Below are 19980 nucleotides of genomic sequence, written 5' to 3'. Positions count from 1 at the left end.
TGATAGACTCGAAAACACCAAATCCCCGGTCATCTTTCAATTACATACTGCCTAGTTGTAGGCTACTACCTCCTGCCCCGTTAAGTCAACGCTAGGGGTTAATGTGCTAAGTCTGTTCAGAACTTTAATCATTAAGACTTGTGTTTGAAATTCTAGGATTATTTAGGATTTGATTTGCAATATTTTAAGTTCTTTTTACATTTTTCACTTTGTATTCTAGGAAATAAATTATTTGTTGAATTTTACAAAGCTTGTTGCTTCTCACTATTACTTATTTTAAGACCATAGAATCATAATATCTCAGATCCCTCTGATTTTTATGGATACCTGCAAATATAAAAATTCTTCAGTATTTGAAGAAAAAAAGATACATGATTTTTAAACTCAAAGACTAAAGTATGTTTTCTCCTGAATCCCCAAGACTATTGAAGAATGTTTAACACTACAAGATGCTACATCCTGACTGAAGGATATGTAAGAATAAAAGTTTAACATACTATTTATCATTGAAATCAAAAGCCTGCACTTTAAGATTATACAAATTTATCTTCTCATTAAAATTGTACATGAAAACCCTGCAAAGCTGATTCACCTCACCAAATTGTGCTAAGAAGATACATGTATGATTACTTGGATTGAGTTATCTTCCATAATGATACTGTACTATATACTACAAAGTGAGCAGACACATTTATAAACAGACCAAAAGGTAGACATAATGATGACACTGATTATTTTTTGTTGCTTTTGTTGATTTAACATCAATTTGAACACATTACTGGCTATATCATGCTCCAGAAATTAGAACTACAATAAGTGCCTTTCCCAAGGAGTATCCAAAACAACAAACATCGGCTGGCCTAAGTGGACATCTATGCAACAATACGAGGATTACAAGTCTAATAACCTACCAAAACTTTATTTCTTAATTATTACGATCACTACTAAATCAGTGGTAACTGCAAGGGGATGTTCATCCAAAACAGGAAATCAGAATGAATCATAATGCTTCAGTTTATATCCACAATGATTCCAAGAAAGACACAAATCAGCTAGAGCAATCATCAGCTTAACGTCATTGGGCAAAGGGGGGGGGGCAGGTCTGCTTGGCAGAAAGACCATAGCCTTTGTCCATATATGAAATCTAACTGTGATCTTGGTGAAAGCATATCTATCTTCTTGTAATTATCATTCAATCTGACTCACTTTAAATACTCTGGTTTAAAGGCAATAAAAAATTGATTCAGAAAAAGTGAATGAAGTTTATTTTAGAGTCATCTATGTACATGTTCCTCCATTAGATTCAAGGTCTTCTACTAAAGATGAAATTGATACGTTTGCATGTTTTCATTGAATAAATAAGTGCTTCAAATGGGAGATTTTAACACCAGAACTCATCACCTCAAGGATTACTGGAAAAGATGAGTTCCGTTTCAAGTATTTTGATTTTAGTGCTGATTATATGAAGTTTTCAATAATACCACAAATATTTACCTGGAGTATAAATTGCCAAAGAAACTAGTATGACTAGATAAGGAAGTTAATACCACTGGGAAAATATCAATAAACATATAAAGAATAATAATGCTGGTACATTCAATAGAAGAAGTAGCAACTTTTCACAATAGAGCCTTTATTGACTATTCTTTTCTTTCTCTGAAAATGACAATGATTCCTGCATGCATAGCCATGACCACTTGTTTTTTTTTACAGCTAACCACTCCTTGTTAATTACTGGTCTTAATTTTAACACAAAACTAAGCAAATTTTACATACTGACAATTAAATAATAAAATCACAAAAAGAGAGACCACAAGAAAATAGAATGGTTGATTTTAACTAAAAGAGATAGTAAAGAATAACCAAGATGCACATAATGGCATACAATCCATACATCAGAATGACATCAACAGTCTTTATTCATCAGTCTCATCATTATTTCAATGACATTGCTTCAGAATGGTTTGTAATAAATAACATCAATAAAGTTGCAATAAAAACAAATGATTGTTTAGAAATAAATGCCAAAAGGCCAGCAGAAAATATCACCATACAAGAAATATACACAACAATGCCAAAAGGCCAGCAGAAAATATCACCATACAAGAAATATACACAAAAATAACCACACACAAACAAACATATAGGATAAACTGCATCCATCCCGATTTGAGTTATTTTGAGTTATCAATCAGTCCCTTATCGTCTGTAATGCCATTTAACATTTGCTTATAGAGAACATGTGTTTCATTTTGTTAATACATTAATATAATATGAGAGTATATCTCGTTCTTTCGCTGCCACAGTGATTTTGCCACACAGTGCTCTGCACATGTTGAAGTGTGATGTCATATGGAGATTATCAATAATCACAATACAAATGATAAAGTCCTATACATGAAATAGCACCCAGGTAGGAACACTGATCTATTAGTGGGTGGCATATGTTTGTTCTGATATCAGGGCTTTGTCTGATACATGTATGACAGCGACTCAGCACAATGGAGTTCAATTTTCCAATTAAATGGTAAAATGTTATATGTCAGTTCTGCAGGTAGGTCAATAATACACTCCCTATTTTCTGCCAGTGTGTGAAAAACATAACCTAAGTGACCTGGCTATGAGGAAATCATGAAGTGACTTAAAACATCCTTTTTTTCTCAAGCTGCCTGAATAGAAGATCACCTTTTAAAAGTTCAGTTTTATAAATGTGAAGATAAACAACACAAGAAAACTTTAGAAAGATAGGCCTTTCCAAATAAATAAAACTGTATTAGTATAAGATAGAAGATATGAAATATAAATGTAAAGAGAGACATAAAATGAAAAAATTAAGATAAATATAAGATCATAAAAACATGGTAAAAATTTATATATCTATATATATAAACCATATTCCCTCGAAAAGATCATGACTGGCTCTGGTAGAAGTACTTCATCACACAGGTTTCTTAATTGAGGTCAACAAAAAAAAATACTTTTATGGTGCAAGTCTATGCACTCGATAGGAATGTTACAATTTCAGTGGACACTGACCAGAAATGCACTCCAACAGTTTTATCAGTCGGCAAGGTACTCATCGCAAAACAGTGCATCTCTGCCTTTTGCTCTACAGAAAATGGCAATTTCTACCATTCACAACGATGGGTTTACTTTTCAGAAGACTGAGTGTGAAGTTTTCATTCCACATCTTGCCAAGTATACAGAATTATGTACGGAAAACCCGACTTAATATTTTAAGCGGTTTTTCAAACTGCTTGTATACAGGAACATATGGACCCTACTTCACTGAAATTGATCTGAACATTGAGGTGTGGTAGGGTTTTTGAAACAGGCAAAGATCAAGTACTAATTTTAGAGGTTTCAATCACAACAATGATCATTTGTGCATCAATATCATGAAAATATTATGTAACAGTTACATTTCTTACAACTTCAGTCCCTGACAACAACAAATATAGACTGAGATATACATGTAGGTACAGCATGGCACGATTCAGGTTGCTCATAATAAAGAATGAAAAAAATACTGTGCAAAACTGTACACCAGTAAAAACATGGGAAAGTCCATCAAATCCTTGTGCTTGCTGGACCAAAAAGGTATGTAAATTATATATGCAACATATATACATAAATATACAGTGATTTTCTAAATGCTAGTTGTCTTGTATGTGTAAACACATTGGCAAACAAGTCAGCCTGTCACACTCGACTGCCCGCCCATAATGAACATTTCAAGGTTTTCAAAATCAAGTCCTGAGCATGTCAACCCACTGTCCCAGTCAATGTAAATACCAGATAACCAGTGTACAAATGTCAACCACTGTCCCAGTCAATGTAAATACCAGATAACCTGTGTACAAATGTCAACCCACTGTCCCAGTCAATGTAAATACCAGATAACCTGTGTACAAATGTCAACCCACTGTTACAGTCAATGTAAATACCAGATAACCTGTGTACAAATGTCAACCCACTGTCCTGGTCAATGTAAATACCAGATAACCTGTGTACAAATGTCAACCCACTGTCCTAGTCAATGTAAATACCAGATAACCTGTGTACAAATGTCAACCCACTGTTACAGTCAATGTAAATACCAGAAAACCTGTGTACAAATGTCAACCCACTGTCCTGGTCAACGTAAATACCAGATAACCTGTGTACAACCTATATCCTGTCCATGGATTGGTTTGATTTGGTGACTGACTGAAGAGGCAATTGGAGTAAAGTGCCTTTCTCAAGAGCACACCACACTAACTGACCCCGACTGATGCAATATTAAGATTCGAACCTGCACCCTTGCGGTTGTAATTCCAGTATGCTAACCACCAAGCAACCACAGAACAAAACAATTCTGAATCTCAAAAGTGTATCACATACAAGCAAAATCCTAAACAATCATCTGAACAACAGTCACTGTTAACAATGTGATAATACGAGTCTTAACTTTTTTAAATTTGTAAAACTAACGACGTCACTATCTAATCTTATTATACAGCTTTAATATTAACATGTTTCATGCAAGTTCCCTTTAAGAATGGACATGTAAGATGAAAAAGCTAATACAACCCTATTCAAACTTAAATTTCAGTCTCAAGGAAATAAATGCTGGACCACTGTATCATACTGTTACAAACGTCAAGATTCCAAGGTATTGGAAATGACAAATCACTGCTACCTGAATTGAGCACTTTGCAGAAAGAAATTTAAAACAAAAGCTGCTTGGTGATGATTCAATAAAGAAAACTACCGAATAGCAATTTTTCATGATGATTTAGTGTAAAATGCCAACCATGGACTTAGGTTTATTATCATGGCTAAATATGTCAGAAATAAAAAATGGAATATCAATAAGGAAACATATTTGTGTTTGTCACATCATATTCAGATCTATGTGGCTGCTCTGGAAACAATTCAAAGCTTTGACACTGACTGCTGATACAAGACTTGTCTATTAAATGGCACAGTTCATACATGTTGAGTTTGGACAACAAACAATGCATGTCTTCATGAGTAAGAATTGTTTACAATGTAGCCAAGAGAAGAGGAAAATTCTATATTTAAAATACTGAATTGATTATTGTACAAAAACAAACAATTAATGAATAATCCATTAGTATTTATGTCTGATGTTATTACTCAGAATCTAGTAAAATTTTACCACATATTGTTTAATATTGTTTAGACAATAAAACCTGTCTTGGGGGACCACTGTTATGAAAGACCACCTGTTTTGAGAGACCATGATCTCCATGCTCTGATTTATTGATTATATAGTGTTATAACCTGGCATGAGAAACCTTCACTCTTGAGAGACCATTATTTTTTGGCAGAATGGGTGGTCTTTCAAGACAGGTTCTAATGTATTATTTTCTCACTCTCTCCATGTTGACAATCATGTTTCTTAAACAATGATCATGTGAACAGTTTCTGCATTAGGGATGTAACAATATAAAGAGATACTTCAGGACTTTCCATATCAGCCAGGAGCCAGACGATTTACCTGTCTACTTTTATACCCATCCACTTAAAAAAAAACAACAAACTTGTATCCCAAATGGGGGATGGTAATCGCGACACCCCCAGCTGACTCTGGCAACTCACCCTCCAAATTTAAATCTTACTGAAGACACTGGGCTTGTTGGGAATATCAATATTTTTCTGATGATACAGTTGTTGTAGGGGCAACTGAAGTGATTTAACTTTTGCCAATTTTTCATTTTTTAAAATAACATTTACACAGTCACATTGATTAGAATCAACATGTCAAGAAATATGCTGCTTCTGCAGTTACATTTTTGGGGTGGGTGGGGTCACTGACCAATGCCCATCAAATCAGTGTTTACTGTATCTGGATATAGTAAATTATTTAAATGCCAGTGCAACAAAGGATCAACTGCTCCGGTGGCCTAGTGGTTAGAGTGTCCACTGTGGATGCAGGAAGTTATGGGTTCAATCCCCGGCAGAGTCATACCAAAGACTTACAAAAATGGTACTAACAGCTGCCTCGCTTAGCACTCAGCATTAAGAGGTTAGTGTTAGGACTGGTCAGCCTGGTGTCAGGACAATGTGCCTGGGTGGGACATCATGCTACACGTCTTTGACATAATGCTCCAATGCTAGGCATTGCTATAAACTGCCACACTGCAGACATTGTAGCAATATGACTGAAATTTTTTTAAAGCTACATTAAAAATCCAAATCACACACATGCAACAAAGGATCAACTTCTCTGGCTGCACATGTCTTTAATTAAAACTTGTCAGGATCAACTCCTTGCTCAACCTGTGTCATCAGTTTATTAAGTGTATTTGTGCACAAAGAGAATTCTTCAGTTTACTATTTGTCTTCATTCGAGCTGACATCAGTTGCTACTCCACAACGTGTACATGACTTACTTTGTTGTTTTTTCAATATATTGAAAATCATAAAAAATGGTAATACAAACTTTTAAACAGCAACAACAACAACTACCACCATTACATGAAATAATAATAATAATCTTTTATAAAGTGGTGACATTTTTGTAGGTCTCTCAGTCTGCTAAATTCTGCATATTTTGCCAGGAAGACAATCAAGACTTCTCTGTTTCAGGATCCTAGATCAAACACCATTTATTTTCAACATAATGGTTTTTGCTTTAATAACTTCTACTGACAACTGGAAGTAATTTTACGGGAAAACATTTGTTAATGGATTTTAGGGCTAATTCTTTCTTGCTGCAGCATATTAAATACAATTAGGTCAACTACTTGTAGCGTAATACAACAGAAGTTAGTTCAACAAATTGTATATGAAGTTATAAAATTTGTTGTATTTTCTCATCAATATCTTTACCTATGTAATGCATTTGCATTTCATTATTAACATGAGTTTTTCTCCTGGATGAATTAAATTCATCTCAATTTGCTCATCTCTCCTGTCTGTATGCAGTGTACCTAACCCTGCCAAGGTAAAAATACACTTGTACTTAACTGTATAGAATAACTGCTGATTGCAGTGGAGTTCAGTTGTACTCAAGTTTCCAAATCCTCTGAGTTAGGGTATGGATTTTACTATTTTTAGACTCCCTGTACAATCTGTTCTAATTAATGATTTATAGAAGTCTTCTTATCAAAGGAAATTTCAGTAGACAGTAATACAAGATAGTTATGTATTGTGACATCAGCGGCAATACATACCCCATCTCCATTAACTACATGCTTAAACTTATCCTTGTGTTTGCCTCACATTACTATGTTTAGTTTTCAGATCCAACACATGTTAAACTATAATATTGTCTGAATGCTCTACTTTATATCTTTGATCAACAGACACATTTCATGCAGTATGTCAGAAGAACAGCTTTATGAAGCCATACACTGTTGCTATCCCATGAAAACAAATGCAACATTTTGTAAAGTGAAAGGTTGATAATACGGACACTTCGCAATACCTTTTTGATTATACATAATAATGTCGTCATCATGCATCTGAAGTTGTACTAAGATATCACCACTTTGTTTAGTATATTGTTACAATAATACAATGCTGTTTATACTGCTTCTTTTCACAGTGCACTGGAGGTAAGTGCCTGGCCATGTGACATGGCCAAAGTGAAGTTTGCAGAAAATCATGTTTTCTCCACTGACCATTGCGCGTTAAGTGTGGCTAATTGCATCTGTTGCACATGTAATGATTTAAATATTTGAATACTTTGGACACTGAGGAAAGTGGTAAACATGCTACATGTACTATGTATTAGTAACCTGTACTGCAGTTATTTGGAAATGCATTTAAATGGGACAGGTGGGATGATTTCTTTATCTTCTGTTAGGTTTAATGCCATTTTTCAGCTCACGACAGGCTATACATGGCAGTCAATGTCTAGCGGAGATAGAAGCTAAGAAGGGAAGCTACTTGCATAAATTCTCAAATATATACACTGACTGACCCAAGACTCGAACCCACAGAATTTTTTTTATAAAAATACACGAGTATAGACATAATTTTACAGTGATAAGTTATTGCCCACACATACATTATTTTGTATTTGACTACTTAAAAAAAAAAACTTGGTTGAAAGCAACATTAGACAAAGCAATGTTATGTTTATTGTTTTACATCAGTGCTGTAAGGTTGCCAAGCATTCTGTGTCACATAAACCTTATTTAGGTCTGAACCCTTTTTCTTCCATATAAGGTCAGTACTCCAAAATAATATTTTTTTGTACATATAATGATATGAACTCTAAAAAGAATAATTATATTTTCGTGTATGAAAAAATACATGAAATACAGTACACAAAACATGTGGATAGGAGTCTCAACTTCAAAATCTCTGATCAATCTCACTCGATGTAATCAATACTGTGCACAATACATGTACTTTACTAAAAAGTAAACTACAAATATGGGTAGATTTAGAAACATGGTTATGGCTATAAAGAACATGCTAGTAATATTATTTCAAAATTCCTATTGGGATGACAATACAACTTTAATTACTTCCTGCCAAGCTTATGGCACTCAACAATTTTATAAGCAGCTTATTATGAGAAAATTACCCATGAGGAGCAAATAAATGATCCTTGTATACAGTTTATGATCAAGCTGATTCAGTTGATTCAACAAAGGACTTTCATACAATCTTTAAGAATGCTGAGGGTCCTTCAAGAACTTGTGCAGTTTCACTTGAGCTCACAAACCTGTTAATTACTCCTAGACCACCACATTGGTTTAAGTAACAACAACATTCTGTAAGGTCTTTGTAACAAACTCTTGTTCATGGGGAATTTTGTGTCCAGATTATTTACATATTGATTATAATCTATAATTAGACAGGCAGGAGTCCCTACGTATTTGTTATGCAATCTCTGACTGCCAGAAATGCATCACAGAAACGGAATCCTTTGTTCTACGCTTAACTTTATGCCTGAAGCATAATAGAGGATCTTATAAATCCTGCCTTAAGAACCTGGTGCATCCACCAAAAATTAAAAGGACAGAGGCAACCAATCATAATAACTAGACAAGAGAACTAACCTGAATGAGGAACAGAGTCAATTAAGCAGGAAGCTTGAAAATTCAGTAGCGAGAAGCTGTCAGAGTGTGACCGCTTTCGTCTATGTATAAGGAACCAGAGTGGGTAGAAGAATTCAAAATAAAGCCACTCTGAGTAATCCATGGAACTGAATTGACTCATTAAAGAACTGGAACAAGGGCTATTGCATCTGACTGTTTACCCTGATAAGTGAAGTAAAATTGTGACACTTACCGCATAATTTATCCCCTGTACACACTGTCTCTGTTTGAGATTTGTTTCCCCATCAAGGTTGCTGGTTTCTATGTTACACGTGCCTTGACTATCACTGGATCCTAACAGCAGAATATCTGCAGGAATCACTTCATTACAAGACAAATGAACAAAATCTCCTGGGCGGATATCTTTCCATTCTGTATGTTTAAACTGTCCCTCTCTGGAAAATAATATATACACTTGCATATGAATGCAGTAAAGAAAAATCACATTTTCACAAATAAATTACTGTTTCAACAAAGAAATACGTACTACCCGGTATGCTCAAAGCTACAATCTGTTCCTATTAAATAAAAAAGTTGCAGAAAAGCAGCAAGTCAATAAAATTATTTCATCCACAGTTTTGATACTACATACGAGGAACGAGTTCAATAGTAAATTCGGGCTTCTGATTTCAAACATCTGTAACCACATAAACTAGAGAAACATCATGATTTGCTATCACAAATGACCACTGCTGACCCATTTTTTTTCTAATACATGCATGACATAGCAACATTCTAACCTGCTAGCTCCCACCCAGCCATCAACTCAAAATCCATTTAAATGTAGATGACATGTGGTGTTTAGTTTCCTGTAGCTGTTGCAACTACAAACATCTGTCAATAATGTTTAAAAAAATAGAAATTGAAGGTTTAGTAAATATGACTTAAAGGTTCCTCCCCCCTGAACCACTGGAAAGGTAACTAATATATCTCTTGTTTTACACGTTTACTATGCTGACATGTATTATACTACAAGCATGACTTACAAGTCTTCAGATTTGAACCCAATCAAGTACTGGATGCTCCTCCATTATTTTAATTAATTGTATGCACTGTTTCATTGTACAGAACTTTACTTACTGCAGTCATCATTTTTCACACTAATTTTGTGAGTTTTTCAACAACACGGGCATTGTGTCTTTTCTGCATAGCATGGGAATCTCAATAATTCAGTGCTCTGTGTTCCAAGTTAAATTTGTGAGGACTTGAGGCTGATAGCTGCATGAGCTTCACTTATTTGTCAAACTATCACAGGTGCTTACATGTACATCTATAAAACATTGGATTCTTTCAGCCACCACACCCAAGAATTATTAACTGTTAATTAATCTCACTGATTCTTGACTGGTTACCTAAATTCAACCATTATCTATTCCGAAGATCAGCCATGACCAAAAATACAAAAAAAAGAGCATCATCAGGGAAAATGAGGCATGATACGAATTTACTGGAAGCTCTGGTCCTCAATAATCCTGGTACTACTGGTTGAACACTGTTTGATAGCTTGCATACTACATGATCAATGCTCGCTTTGTAAAAACAGATCAAACAAAACAAAATTTCGCTGACAAAAACACTTGTGTACAGAGGACATAGTTGTTGGAATGTCTGTGCATCCAAAAATGATAATCTAGAGAGGTATTAATCAATATGCATATATTTATGAGATAAATTATTTTAAATTAATATTAATAAAGGCAAAAGTAAACAAGCAGTATGTAGGTCAGTCTCCTTTCTAAAACATTCAAAGTTGTCAACAAGTATAGGAATTTATAAGTTAAAAACTAATGTTCTAGACTCAGACTCAAATAAACGTGTTTACTTCCATTTACAATTCTCCAAATATTTAATCTATAATCATATGTATTATGTTGTTTACAATATAAATTTCACTAGTCAGGTAGACCATTAAATTGATTTTGGATTAAAGTCAAAAACACAGTACAGATAAACTTCAGATATAGTCATGAACAAAAGCCAGTAAACACTGCAAATTAAATACATATAACAAATAAGCTATGCTGGTAAATCTGTTACAGATCACTGCCATCTCATCTGTCTGTGTGGGTTCGTGTCTTGGGCTCGGCCAATATGGGTATGTAAGAAAGCTTGCCAGTAGCTTCTTGTGGGTCGGTGGTTCTTACCGGGGTTTTCCCAGGCTCTTCCCCCACCATTTCTACTGGCCGTCATGTATAGCCTATCCTGTGCTGAAAAATGGTATTAAACCCTATGTCAACAAAATCAACAAGAACTACACAGTAAGACCCTACAGAATGTTCACTAATGCATTAAAACCTATAGGATATGTGGTGCCTCTGGAAGGTGAGATGACATCAGTAGAAGCTGTTACGGGGGTTAGATGGGGAATATCTTCAATTCATGTTCTACTGCAGGGCAGTTCCAATCAGTTGGTTAAGTGGTGATTGCTCAAATGCAGGAAGAAAGTAACATCTGTGTCTAAAACTTAATTTGTCACTTTCATCTTCAAGTCTGAATCCTGTTGTACAAAGGTTTTTTTTTCAGGATGCACAATCAAAAATGCTGCACTTATTTCAAAAACAAATGGCACTTCAAAACCAAACTGTACCTGACATCTTCTTCAGGTAATTCCTCCTATATTCAAAAATCTTCCCCATATCTTTTGTAATGCAGGTAAGAATCTGACCCTCGATTTTTACTTCTAGAATAGTGGACTTTGTCTCACTTTATGTTTCATTAGGATAAAAAAATTGAAATCATGCATGAAAAGGAGATTGAAAGATACTTACTTTGTAGAAAACATTCTACAACTTTTATGGTTGATCTTTTTATCTGACTTGTATCTCCGAAAATCTTCAAATGCATCTTTGATAGCAGTCACAGCTAATACAAATATCACAGGCACCACTGAAATCTCTTTTCCAAAGACTTGAATCTGTGGCACCCAATTAAGTCCCACAATGAAAATAAAGTACAAATTTGCAAATCTGTGAAACTGTTCAAACAAATTCTTTGGTAGAAATGTAAGAATTGTGTATTTTGTGGTTTTGATTTTATTTGATGCATAGGTCCTATTTGGATGCGACTTCTGCTTGATGGGTTCATCAGGAACAATGTGATTCGGCACAATTGTCCTGAATTTTGGCCCTGACTTGTTACTTCTTTGGCACATGTTTCCCATTTTGTGATGCTAAGCTGAAATGATAAAAAATATTCGAATTTAAGTAAAAAAACAAATGATAATTCAACCTGAGCAAGCACTGTATCATGCTTGTTGTTGTTACATACTTTACTGCAGAAAATTAGTATATCTGGATAATTATTTTACGCTTAAAGGGCAAAATGACGAAGACTGTGATGAGATTCAGAAGAGTGCTAAGTGCTAGAACTGATAGCTTTGATGTAACAGTAGCAAAGTGTTAGAAAGAGTGTGATGCCTGGCTTAGTGTTCAGAACAAGGCCTTCCCTGAACTGATGAAATTCAGTCTGATTATAATGGACGAATAAAACTTAAAAGAGCTATATGTCAGTGGTGTAAAGAATTTGGAAAAGTAAGCTCAATGACAACCACTGGTTCTTCTCATCTGGACATTTAGCCACTGCATATATGTGCAATATGCTTATGGGAGGGGACTGCAACTGTTGCTGGTGGGACTCCTATTTTCACCAAAATGGGAGTCAGGGTTCTCCTAATTGTAAAATCTAAGCAAGACCTCTGTGCTCTCGGCCTTACTGGTGGCAGAGACCAACTGTGCAAGAGTATCCAATGTTTTGATCACATGGACTACCAGGCCAAACACTAAGTAATTAATATATTTATTTTGACTGACCTTTGCATGCATGGAAGTCAGCATCACCCCAATGTAAGAGTAGCATCAACCCTGCCACAAGCATTAGTCAGTTACTAGTGATAAAGTCTTCAATGTCTACATGGATTCCATTTTGTTACTCTTATGCTGGATTCAAGCTGCCCTCCATGCATGCATCAGCAATTTAAATTTCATGCCAATAACGGATGACTACAAAGATGTTCTCTTCTGACAGGGATTAATACTAAACAAGTGAGTCCCTTGAAGGACAAAGAGGGATTTTTATTACCGTCTTCATATAATGGTCAGCTCAAATAAATTTACTCATTACATGTATTGGCAAGTGGCCTGATAATCTGTACGATCAAACACTGGATGCAACAGCACAAATCAAGTCTTGTACAGCTGGTCTCAGTCACCAGTAACGTCAGAAAAAGATGGAGAACAACTTGTTGGTTAACTGTATGGATAGCTATATATAAATTATATGTACATTATCAGTACGGCGGCTGTTAGTCCTACAAAGATTCCTCCCCTGATATCTGTGTTTTTGGGTCACTACCTTACTGCCTAAAAAACAGCAATGTGTAGCATGTTCCAAGGGCAACTAATAATTGAAACAAGAAGTCATATTTTCAGGAATATCTCAGTCCATATCATGCTTAAAAGGAGAATAAGAATCTTGAATGAAACACTCGTTTCTAAACATTCCCAGCTTCCATCGCATTCCAGCCAAATGAAATGTAGGTCAACTTATGTCAGAATTTTAATTTATTAGAAAAACGATATTAGAGAAAGTTAAGTCATAACAAAGCAACATGACTTTTGATTGCAGAAAATCATCTATTTGGGCTGCCAAGTGTTTGAGATATTCCTGAACATTTGACTTCTCATTCCGATGTTAGTCAACCTCGGAACACAATGCACAATGCAGAGGCAGTAAGACCACAGGATCTTATATTTTGGTCAATGGTAAAATCCAAGACTATCCAAATGCAAAATGGCACTTCTAGATGGCATTTGTCTAGACTACAAAATCGGCGAACAATTATTGCATTTTCTCCATTATGTCATAAACTGAACGAAGTGTGTCTAGATGTTTTGAAAACTGAACTATTCTTAATTACGACTGGCTTAACTTGGAAATTAGCAGTTGCAATTAGGATAAACTAGCAGTGTTGGAACTACCGAGGGGTGTGGTCTGATGTCTTCCCTTGTGTTAAATTGTTATAGGTTAGAACCCCCATCCCTTGATTCATCGATGGATACTCTAAATTTTCTGTGTAACGAACCCTAGTCCTACAATGTAAGACACAGCACATGTTGGTTTTGTTTAAGTGCTGTCTTGCTATCCAAATAATGGCCTTGTATAGCATGTTCCAATGTCGTTGACATCGAAATGAGTAGTCAAAAGTTTCAGGAATATCTCACACATTTGGCAACATACAGAGATCTCGGAAACGCTTAATTATGCGTATTTGGACACCAATTTTTGATGGGGACACAGAAAATCACTGAGGCAAGTGTCCTCCATATGCAGGTAATAGGTGTGCGGCAAAATTCAGACTTGCCAGTCCTGCTTCAGCCACCTGGTTTGTGGGAAAATGTGTTGATCAATTAGCTGTGCTGTTATTTACAATGATAGAATTCAGTGACTGAAAGACCCTTTGATGTGCATACATGTTGCCATTTTATAAAAGTAAATAAAAAAGAACATGATTCAATAGCTGGGCGGCAAGTTCAAAGGCTTTGACTGGCGGCCAAGTGGTAAAAAGGTATTGACATTTATAGCGATTGAATTCAGAGGCAGAAGGACCCAGAGATGTACATGTGGTCATTTATAAAAGTACATCAAATAAACAACTTTAGCTTTCGTTACTGTGTTCATTTCAGAATGTATCGGAATAAGTAGTGCACGAGAATCAAGACATGTTGAGACTTAGACAAAATGCCATTCATAAATTTGGATAAGTATTTTGGGGTTAAACTGCAAACTTACGAAGATTGTAACAAGATTCAGAAGAGTGCTCAAGTTGCTAGAATTGATAGTTCAGATGGAACAGTAGTTAAGTGTAAAAAAGTGTGTGATGCCTAGCTTAGTGTTTGGAATAAGTCCTTACTTGGATTGAAAAAATTCAGCATCACTCTGATGGACGAACAAGAGCTATTTAAGAGGTACATTGTCTGACCATATTTTTTAAAAAAATTCCCCTCACCTTAGCCCAGTTACTTCTAGTGTTGTAGCGAAATGCATTCATCAAGACATCAGTAACTAGGCCTAGTTTTTATATCAATTACGTTGACAAACAAACTCTTGCCCATTCACAAGCATATGTTTTGACAGCTGATTGACCATTGACCCTTTTCCGAGTAAGGTAGCAACTATCAATTTCCTGCATGATACCCTTTTAATGATAAAACATACAAACATGTTTTTTAAGATCAGAATCGGTGATCATTAACTGACTCTTGTACACTATTTCATCATAAAATTAGTTTGAAACTCTAAGTGAACCAGTAGGCCTAACGGGAAATAATGGCAAACTTCGCTAAGTCTGGGATATACCAGTTTATTAGACTGTTTTTGTAAATCATCAGGCAAATATTGTGAGAAAAATATACAGATCATTGAAAGCAAAGCCAAGGTTATATTTTATTAAAGATTTAACTTTAAAATGCAAATTATGTAGGTCAGAAACTTATGGGACAATGCTATGTTGTGGAATTCGCGAGATGCGCTTTAAGGTCTAATCTGTTTTCTGACCTGACACGTATTTGCAAAAATATGGGGAAAAAAACAGCAAATAAGACACTATTTAATCATCGCCTAAAATTACTACAAGGATGTAGACAAATAAATAAACCATAAATTTGCAATCCTGTCAATGGTCTGTTGTAATGAAGCTATATTAAAATGAGTGATTACATTACAAAAACCTCTCCATCTAAAATAGATGCACTCACATCTGTGTTGATTCTGTAGGAAAGAAGGGACTGCAACTTCTGATGGTGGGACTCCTATTTTTACCAAAATGGGAGTCCTGGACTCCTAGTTTTAAAATCCTAGCGAAACCTCTGAAACATACAAACTTGTGTTTTAAGATCAGAAGTGGAGATCTGGATATTTATTAACTGCCTTATATAGACTATTTCGTCATAAAATTAGTTTGAAACTGTAAGTGTACCAGTAGGCCTAACGGGAAATAATGGCAGACTTTGTTAAGTCTGGGATGTACCAATTTATTAGACTGTAAGTTTTCTTAAATCATCAGGCAAATATATTCAGAATAAATATACAAATCATTGAAACCAAAGCCTAGGCAAATATATTCAGAATAAATATACAAATCATTGAAACCAAAGCCTAGGTATTATTTTATTAAAGATTTAACTTTAAAATGCAAATTATTTAGGTCAGAAATGTATGGGACAATGCTATGTTGTGGAATTCGCGATATGTGCTTCAAGGTTTACGCTGTTTTCTGACTTGTCACATATTTGCGAAAATACAGGAAAAAACAACAAATCGGATTCTATTCAATGGACTGTTGTAATGAAGCTATATTATAGTAAGTGATCACATTACAAAAACCTCTCCATCTAAAAAGAGATGCACTCACGTCTCTGTTGATTCTGCAGGAAAGAAGGGACTGCAACTTTTGTTTGTGGGACTCATATTTTTACCAAAATGGGAGTCCTGGACTCCTAGTTTTAAAATCCTAGTGAGACCTCTGATATATCGACACTTTTCCACTAATTTATGTCTAATTAATATACTTACTGTGCTGTCTATATCCTGGCTGAATGAAAATATGACAATAGCAAATGGATGCATTTTCATGTTCCGCTGACAAACATTTGAATTTGTTGCAATGCGATGGTAGTCGAGGTGTGACGAAGTATGTTTAAGTAAGTTCATGTGGTGGATATGTTTCTTGAATAAAATGAAATGTTACTTTACAGTTCTAATAGGCATAATATATTTTTATTCATTTCATTAAAGAATAATATTTTAACTTAACCCGATTTCGGCATTCCCGGCTTTCATCGCTTTCCAGTCAACTGAAATGTAGGCCAACGAAACCTTAAAAAAGGTCCATTGCTTTTGTTGAGAATTTGAATTTATTAAAGATAAAACATCAGAGTAAGTTAAGTCTGACCAAAACATTCTGACTATACTTTGTAGAAAAGCGCTGTTATTTTAGTTGCCAGTTGTGTGAAATATTCCTGAAAATGTGACTTTCGTTACAATGTTAGTCGAAATCAAAATACACTACACTGCGCTGTTAGTTAGGCTGTAAGACCCTGACGCCCAAACATAAATATCAGCGTCAAGGTCTTACCTGTAGAACTATAACGAACCCCTGTGGTAAGACGGCTCCAAAACCACAATTATTAGGAGGTGTTACACTGCAGGACTAGGCGGCTCTGTGAATCATGTTTCCAGATGCGGTACACAGCAGTCGTGCGAATATTCTCATCCATATATACGGGTAGAAACAGGAAACGAGATTGCAAGAGTATTTACCCCCGTGGCCTTGTGCGTGCAGTCTCATCCCAAACTAAAGAGAAAACTTTTCACTTCCTCTTGGGAAAATACTTCAATGCTTGAAAGTGAAGCCAAAATAATATTCCTGATAGATTCTTCAACATATCATGTATGGGTATCCATTACTCTATATGCGAATGTAATCCAACATGCTTGTAAATCTACCTGTATATTTACGTCTAGCTTTTGACACAATGACATGTCATCGTTGATTGAATCTCGCTTATGTTTCTGATAAACAGTCCCCTGCAGATATTATGACAACCACACTAATTGGTTGAATTTTTTCAATGATCCAATCAAATGAGGGCTAACAACGAAATTCGTCAAAACATTTCCACGATCTAGACTGATCCACTTTGAATGCTTTTCTCAATTTGAAGATTCCGAAATCAACTTCGAAGCAAAATCTAGTTTCCACGAGGTTGGAATGTCAGAACCGGAATGGGAAATTATAGTACGCTTGTACGTGTCATCATTAGGCCTAATTTATGTTATTTCCGGTAAATTTTCAAATGCAATAAGCTGATGGATACGAATATTGAAATATTAATGTTTTAAAGTAAAACCGTTAAGCATAGTTAACAAGTACAGCAATACTGAACAAAAATTTCGACTCTAACATACATCTTTCTGGCTTGATTAATGCATGAGGTTATTGCGTCATTTCTTTCCTTTCTTGTACATTAGTATAATTCTTCAAGTTGTTACTTTGTAAATTGCATAGTATCAAGGTAATATTTGGATCTGGAGTAAGCACTGAATATATTTTTATATATAATTCAAATGGAAAACCAATACATTTGTCGTTAAATTAATTCGTGTGTGTGTGTGTGTGTGTGTGTGAGAGAGAGAGAGAGAGAGAGAGAGAGAGATTTGGATTTTTAACCCTATTGTTGTTGTAGTTGTAGGATTTAACGCCATTTTTCAGCACACGATAGGCTATACATGGCGCCCAGTATTAATGGTGGAGGAAGAACCTGGGAAATCCCCGGAAAGAACCACCGACCCTCGAAAAGCTACTGGCAAGGTTTCTCACATACCCACATTGGTCGAATCCGAGACTCAAACCCACGCAGAAAGAGGTGAGATGGCAGTGATCCGCTTTAGACCACTCGGCCACTCGGGGCCCCTGATTTTTAACGCAGCTTTAACAATGTTTCAGTCATATCGTTACTATGTCTGCAGTTTATAGTGATGTCTAGCACGGAGGCATCATGCAGCAGACATGACATCATGTCCCTCCCAGTCACAATTTCAATAAAACAAGGCAAGGTCGTTTATGTTTGTAATTATATATGTTATGAATGTATAGTCTTAACCTAAGTAACAGAAAGAAGTGAAACCAACAAGTTTATTAAAAGGTTATTTCCGTTAGATTACAAAGAGAAAATTTATGATGAATTTAACTTGTGAATTAAATCCCAAATAAATTTTCTACCACGAGTCCAAAAATATATAATGTTCCGAATTAATTCCAATTTTAAATGCGTTGATGCACCAAAAATCTTGAATGTTCCCATGTACCAATAGCTTTTGGTGTATCACAATAATATAATCCAAAATGTCTTTGAATGAATTCCGAATGATACCAAAACAGTGTTTAGTCCAAAAAGTAAATTAGTACTTTGTAATTCCAATTAATAATTTAAATAAATCATTCTCTATCAAGTTATATTTGAACAGAACAATACATAATTCGACAGACTGACTGTAAACAGGAACGAATATTTCTGTTGAAAACAACTTTATATAAAACAAACTTAAGACATCAATAGCATGACCTGGATACGGGTCACAAGTTCTTTTCCAAAACAAACAAAGTTTATAAATAAGGCTAGACCTTTACTTCAGGTATCAGAAGACAACTTTATTTATAATTATGAACATGACAAAAATATGAGAATAGTCAGTAGAATAGTCAGGTATGCCAGACCTCTACCCTCCATTACAGACAAAAGTCAAGCACGCAACTCAAATTAAATATGCATAAACTATCTAGATACAATATACACTGCTACGATTCTGGGTCTTACATTAAGTAACAGAAGGAAGTGAAACAAACAATTTAAGTAAAATCTACATACAGTTTACTTCTAAGTTACAAAGTGAATAGTTAAGAGACACTTATAATACTGTTACTTAAATTTAAAAAAAAAAAAATCCTAAATGGCCTGTAACAAGTCCAAAAATATATAATGCTCTGAATGAATTCCAATAGTCTTGAATATCATGGTGTACTACAGTGGTGTAATCCAGAATGTCTTTGAATGAGTTCAGAATAATCACAAAATAATGTGCTGACCTAAAGTCAATGAGCATTGAGCAATTCCAAAGAATAATTTGAATAAACAATTCATCTCTAATTATATCTGAACATAACAGATTATGATCGAAAATGATTCTAAAAAGCTGCCGTAAAACGGGGAATAACTATTTGTTTATTCAGTCCCTTTTTATACACACTTTCACTTGACATAGATGTGAGTCATTCAAATGGAAAATCAAATCGAATTGTAAACTAGTCTGTTTCTAGAATTTTCTGAACTAAAAGATTATGTAAAATTGTTATTTATAG

At 35.0% G+C, this 19980-nt stretch overlaps 1 protein-coding gene across 2 annotated transcripts in view; it reads right to left on the bottom strand.

The window, feature by feature from the left end:
* LOC149797547 (phospholipid-transporting ATPase VA-like) overlaps positions 1-17615 on the bottom strand; it is a 97056-nt gene extending 79441 nt beyond the window's left edge. Inside the window, exons 1-3 of one of the 2 annotated variants that reach the window (XM_089962417.1) lie at positions 17216-17615; positions 11834-12239; positions 9259-9460 (exon numbers count right to left, since the gene is read on the bottom strand). In XM_089962417.1, the coding sequence (XP_089818543.1) occupies positions 9259-9460; positions 11834-12225 (594 nt within the window). In that variant the 5' untranslated portion in view covers positions 12226-12239; positions 17216-17615. The remainder of the gene's footprint in view (positions 1-9258; positions 9461-11833; positions 12240-17215) is intronic. The other variant, XM_089962418.1, reaches the window with a different exon arrangement.
* Between the last annotated feature and the right edge of the window lie 2365 nt (positions 17616-19980).

Source organism: Sinohyriopsis cumingii, chromosome 6 (genome assembly GCF_028554795.1).
Source record: "Sinohyriopsis cumingii isolate HCF-2022 chromosome 6, ASM2855479v2, whole genome shotgun sequence".
NCBI lineage: Eukaryota > Metazoa > Mollusca > Bivalvia > Unionida > Unionidae > Sinohyriopsis > Sinohyriopsis cumingii.
The sequence above is the reverse complement of the archived record's forward strand: the minus strand, read 5'-3'. Positions and strand labels throughout refer to the sequence as shown.